Below are 6000 nucleotides of genomic sequence, written 5' to 3'. Positions count from 1 at the left end.
ATTCTCCTCTGTGTGACTTTTCTGATGTTGATCAAAATATGATTTTGAAGTAAAACATTTCCCACATTCTGAACATGAAAATGGCTTCTCCCCTGTGTGAACACTCATATGTCTATCAAGCTTTGATTTTGCAGAAAAACATTTTTCACATTCTGAGCATGAAAATGGCTTCTCCCCTCTGTGCAATTTCTGATGCTTATCAAGACTTGTTTTCATCTCAAAACATTCCCCACATTCTGAGCATGAAAATTGCTTCTCTCCTGTGTGCAGTCGCTGGTGTTTAACAAGATTTGCTTTCCAATTATAACTTTTACCACACACTTTACATGAAAATGGATCCTTTTCTATGTGAATTCTCTGATGTTCATCAAGACTTGTTTTCTCCCTAAAACACTTCCCACATTCTGGGCATGAAAAAGGCTTCTCCCCTGTGTGCATTCTTTTATGTTTAACAAAACTTGTGTTTGAATTAAAACCTTTCCCACATTCTGGGCATACATATGGCATTGCCCCTGTGTGAGTTCTTTGATGTTTAGCGAGAGATGATTTCGCATTATAACATTTACCACATTCTGAACATGAAAATGGCTTCTCACCTGTGTGAATTCTCTGATGTTCAACAAGGGTTGATTTTGCAGATAACCATTTTCCACATTCTGGGCATTGAAATGGCTTCTCCCCTGTGTGAGTTCTCAGATGTCTAACAAACATTGATTTTAAAGTAAAACATTTAGAACATTCTGGGCATGAAAATAGTGTCTCTCCTTTGTGCATTCCCTCATGTTTAACACAGTTTTTGTTTAATTTAAAATGTTTCCCACATACTGAACATGAAAATGGCTTCTCCGTTATGTGAATTTTCTGACGTCTTACAAGATATTTTTTATGGGTAAAAGCTTTTTCTGTATGACCTCTTGGATTTTCATCACCATTTATGTAACTTTTTATCTTCTTAACAGTCTGTGATGGATCAGTAGACAGGACGGGTATAACAGGATGAGATGAGAGATCTTGGCTGTGAAGGGCTGAGGGTGTATCTGGGATAATGGAATGTTCTTCATATGTATCTTGTGTGATATCATCATCTGCTTTATAATCTGAAGATATAAGATTCTCCTCTGATGTCCGGGTACAAGAATCTGCCAAGGATAACAACTATTAATATTACCCATCCACAAAAAGTGTTGAAGAGAAGGTAAAAAACGATATGCCAATTAGCCTGACTTTTTGTGTAGTAACAATATTAACTCTTTTATTTATTTAACCAGCATGGCTCTAGTGAGGGATAATCATATAAGACTAATCTCACTGATTTCTTTGATAATGTCTAAAAAAAAGTGTTGGATGAAGGTAGTGCCATAGATATTACCTATTTGGACTTCAGCAAGTGTTGGATGAAGGTAGTGCCATAGATATTACCTATTTGGACTTCAGCAAGTGTTGGATGAAGGTAGTGCCATAGATATTACCTATTTGGACTTCAGCAAGTGTTGGATGAAGGTAGTGCCGTAAATGTTGCCTATTTGTACTTCAGTAAGTGTTGGATGACCTTAGTGCCATAGACATTGCCTATTTGGACTTCAACAAGTGTTGGATGAAGGTAGTGCCGTAAATCTTGCCTATTTGGATTCCAGTAAAGCCTTTCATATGGTTCCACATGAAGAGCCAATATGTGATATTGAAATTTGGCCTTAAAGGGGTACTCCGCTGCTAGACATCTTATCTCCTATCCAAAGGATAGGTGATAAGATGTTTGATCGCGGGGAATCCCACTGCTGGCCCCCTGCAACACCCGGCGTTCTAAACACCGTATTCATGCAGCAGTGGTCGTGACGTCACAGACACGCCCCTTCCATTCATGTCTATGGGAGGGGGCGTGTCCCCTCCCAAAGACATGAATGGAAGGGGCGTGACACCACAAGGGGGCGTGGTTGTGATGTAATGTTTGTAAAGACCTTTCCAGCACGATGTGTTTGGTCAAAATCAATTTAAACTAGTATTAGTGCTAATAGTGCTAATTAGTGCTAAAGTATTAGAGCTAAAGCACTAATACTAGTTTAAATGGAAAATGGAATAAAAGTTACGTTTTATAATTGAATTGGGTGCCTTTAGACAGGGTTATCCCTGAGGGGATTTGTTTCCCCCAAGGAAATTTGTTGTGTATATATTTGCCCAGAGACACCCAAGGGGAGTTTTTTTTCTGGTGTTTGTGGTCAAAATCAAGTCAGCAGTTTTCCTGATATGCCCTCCCAAAGATCTATATTTTTGCAGCATGGAGGGAGAAGCAGAGTAATAAAAGACTACATTTCCCAAGATCCTTCTCTCATACTTCCTGTAAGTTGCTGTCCTCCCCCTGCTCTCCACACTGAGGAAATTATAATAATGTAACGCCCCACTCCCTCCCTCTGGTCCAATAGAAATGCAAGCTACGTGCTGTGTGCTGCGCTGATTCATTACAGTAGTGTTTTCAAACTGTGTGTGTCCAGCAGTGGCAACAACTCCCAGCATGCCTGGACAGCCAAAGGCTCTATTACATGTTATACTACCATAAAAAATGGCTGTCCAGACATGCTGGAAGTTGTAGTTTTGCAACAGCTGGAGGCACCCTTTTGGGAAACACTGGTGTAATCTGAAATCAACTTGCTGTCCCATCAGAAGCTCAAACTATTGTTCTGCCTCCCCCGACTGCTTTACACTGAAGCTCTTCTCCATCACAGCATACTTAGGCCCTTTTCACACTGCCCTTGTGCTCAGTCGCTAACGGCAGTCAGGCTCGCATTTTTTTTTTCTTCTAGTCTTTGAAGTCCGGTAGCAAGACTGGAACAGAATGGGCAACAACGTGTCCCGACGGATCCCATTGACTATAATGTGGTCTGTTGGGTGCCATTATTTTTGGCGGCGAATAGCGGGAGAAAAAGATGACAGAGTGAAAGTAGCCTTAGACTCTAATAGACAATGGAGCTAGCTACACTCACAAACCGTAACTTTCACACTGCCGTTATGACACAGCAGTGTGACGCCCATTAGGAGAATAGCGGAGAAAGATTATTGCAATAGCCGTCTTTTTCTCTTGCTATTCGCCTCCCAAAAAAATGGCGTCCGACGGACCCCATTATAATCAATGGAATCAATCGGGACCCGTTGTTGCCCGATTAAAAAAAAAAAAAAAAACAACAACAAAAAACAAACAAAAACAATGCAAGACTGACGGCCGATAGCGACTTAGCACAAGGGCAGAGTAAAAAGGGCCCAAGTATGATGTGATGGAGAAGAGCTGCAGTGTAAAGCAGTCGGGGGAGGCAGAACAATAGTTTGAGCTTCGGATGGGACATCTAGTTGATTTCAGATTACACCAGTGTTTCCGAACAGGGTGCCTCCAGCTGTTGCAAAACTACAACTCCCAGCCTGCCCAGACAGACAGACTGTCCAGGCATGCTGAGAGTTGTATATATCAATGAATAGTAAGCACGGAGCACTCACCCAGGATGCTGTACAAACTTCTTTATTCGTTCGGCAGAACAAAAGCGGGATACAGTGCAGGGAGGCAGATGGTGAAGACGTGGTGGTATGTGATGGCGACGGGCCGTTTTCGCGCCGGAGCGCTTCGTCAGGCCAGGTGAGATGATGTAGGGGAAAAGGTGTGTTTTAAACAGAACGGGTTGCAAGGGTTACATAGGTGAACAGGAAACATGCAACAGGTTACACATTACAACAGTATTAAAAACAAGTACCTTTTCTGTGACTGCTTAATTCTGATGCCAGAGCCCTTGTTTCTAAATTTTCATTCAGTCCCAAAGGGCCGGTCACATTTGTGCGAGTGATCCATCTGGCTTCATTATGAAGCAGGACTTGATGCTTGTTCGAGTTTCGTTCACTATGCTCTGTTCTTTCAATGACTGCAAAGGTAAACTGATTTGGGTCACTGCCGTGGCAAGATTGCATGTGGAATATCCACCTACTTGCTCCTATACCTGTAGGTGGATATCCCACATCGCTTCTCGGCCTTTTGGCTAAGATCAAGTGTAGTACCTTTCCTGTTAGTTGGCGGTGGGGAAGACCACCAAGGCAGGATGGGGAACCACACAGTAGGACGGGTGTACCAGGGATGGCTGTATAGCACAGCAGTAATCTCTGATGAGACCTGTTCTGGCCTTAAGGTCCGGGTAGAGTGAAGGCCGAGGTGCACAAGTGCCCTGGGAGTGGTGACCCCAGGGTGCCGGAATTCACTTGGGATTTGCAACCCCACTTGAATGAAAGCACATATCATGCACTTTTTCTCTCACTCTTCTGGGCACTCACCCTTAGCATCCCGGCCTTACGGCTAGGATCAGGGAATTTTTATAGATCCGGTCGGATGTCCGGGCAGTATTACACACTGCGCACATCCACTTATTTATTTATTCTTTTTGTCACTGTGTCCAGTTTTTGTGTTTGTTTTGTCCACTAGGATTTGGTAGGGGGCAGTAGCCCTTCTGGGTGTCCCTCCTGCCGGTCTAGGGGAGGTGTGTGTGGCCATGAGGTTCCTCGCCTCATTGCTATACCCCGTGGCATCCTGTTTCGGCAGGATGCCAAACCGGTTTTACTGGTTCCTTGGTGACAACCTGGTTAATGCCTAGTTGTCTGTTGGGGACACTTTCGGTCCCTGAGTAGCTTCGGCGAAAGGGGACATCGTACCTGGAACCTTGCAGGTGCCTTTTGGCCCGGAGGCGAAGGGTTTGGTTTGTTGGGGGGCCTCTCTCCTTTCAGAGAAGGGCTTGCGATAGACCGCATCCTCGTGCACGTTTTTTTTGTGTGAACACTTGCACTTTTTACTTGCACTTGGGTGATTTGAGAGCATGTACCTCGGCTTTCAAAAAACATGCAATCTTGCCACGGCAGTGACCCAAATCAGTTTACCTTTGCAGTCATTGAAAGAACAGAGCATAGTGAACGAAACTCGAACAAGCATCAAGTCCTGCTTCGTAATGAAGCCAGATGGATCACTCGCACAAATGTGACCGGCCCTTTGGGACTGAATGAAAATTTAGAAACAAGGGCTCTGGCATCAGAATTAAGCAGTCACAGAAAAGGTACTTGTTTTTAATACTGTTGTAATGTGTAACCTGATGCATGTTTCCTGTTTACCTATGTAACCCTTGCAACCCTTTCTGTTTAAAACATACCTTTTCCCCTACATCATCTCACCTGGCCTGACGAAGCGCTCCGGCGTGAAAACGGCCCATCGCCATCACATACCACCACGTCTTCACCATCTGCCGCCCTGCACTGTATCCCACTTTTGTTCTGTCGAAGGAATAAAGAAGTTTGTACAGCATCCTGGGTGAGTGCTCCGTGCTTAATATTCATTGATATATTCTGCATCTATGATTTCTACATGATAGAATCTGGACCCGAGCTACTAGCTTCTAGGGAGCCGTACTCAGTTGGCGTGTATGACTATTTGTCCATGCATTTACCAGGTAGTGCCCAGTATCTTGTTTTTGGACATATGCTGAGAGTTGTAGTTTTGCCACTGCTGGAGACACAGTTTGGAAAACACTATGATGGAGATTTATCATTGTTGTCCTTGGAAAGTGAGTGTTGTCCTTGGAAGTAATTTTTTTTATTTCTGCTATGGCTTTGCATGACAGATTTATCATACTGTACCGGGAGGTAGGGCTGGGTAGTATACCGGTTCATACCGAATACCGAAATTTTTGGGCTGCACGATATGAATTTTTCCCCATACCGCAATACCAGTTTGGGAATGAATGAATTATCAGCCCAGAGCAGCGCTGTCCCCACATCGGGGAACTAATCATATGTGACGCGCCAGCGCTGTTCTACTCCCCACCACCAAATCATGTTATCTGCAAGCGCTGTTCTGCCCCCCCCCCACTAAATCATGTGACCCACCAGCGCTGTTCTGCTCCCCCCCAATTAACTATCAGCCCAGCGGGGTACTACTCACATGTGTCGCCCCGCAAGCACTGCCCTCCTCTTTGTTGGGGGCCGCCGGCG

The 6000-nt window shown here is 44.3% G+C and overlaps 2 protein-coding genes across 3 annotated transcripts in view; one reads left to right on the top strand and one right to left on the bottom strand.

Annotated features, from left to right (window-relative positions):
• LOC130297239 (oocyte zinc finger protein XlCOF7.1-like) overlaps positions 1-2609 on the bottom strand; it is a 5527-nt gene extending 2918 nt beyond the window's left edge. Inside the window, exon 1 of the mRNA XM_056549479.1 lies at positions 1-2609. This exon is cut by the window's left edge and continues 1102 nt beyond it. Within this exon, the coding sequence (XP_056405454.1) occupies positions 1-774 (774 nt within the window). The 5' untranslated portion in view covers positions 775-2609.
• LOC130296441 (zinc finger protein 432-like) overlaps positions 1-6000 on the top strand; it is a 130286-nt gene that overhangs the window by 34664 nt on the left and 89622 nt on the right. The window lies entirely within an intron of this gene.

Source organism: Hyla sarda, chromosome 1 (genome assembly GCF_029499605.1).
Source record: "Hyla sarda isolate aHylSar1 chromosome 1, aHylSar1.hap1, whole genome shotgun sequence".
Classification (NCBI taxonomy): Eukaryota; Metazoa; Chordata; class Amphibia; order Anura; family Hylidae; genus Hyla; species Hyla sarda.
This window is presented reverse-complemented; position numbering and strand designations above follow the sequence as displayed.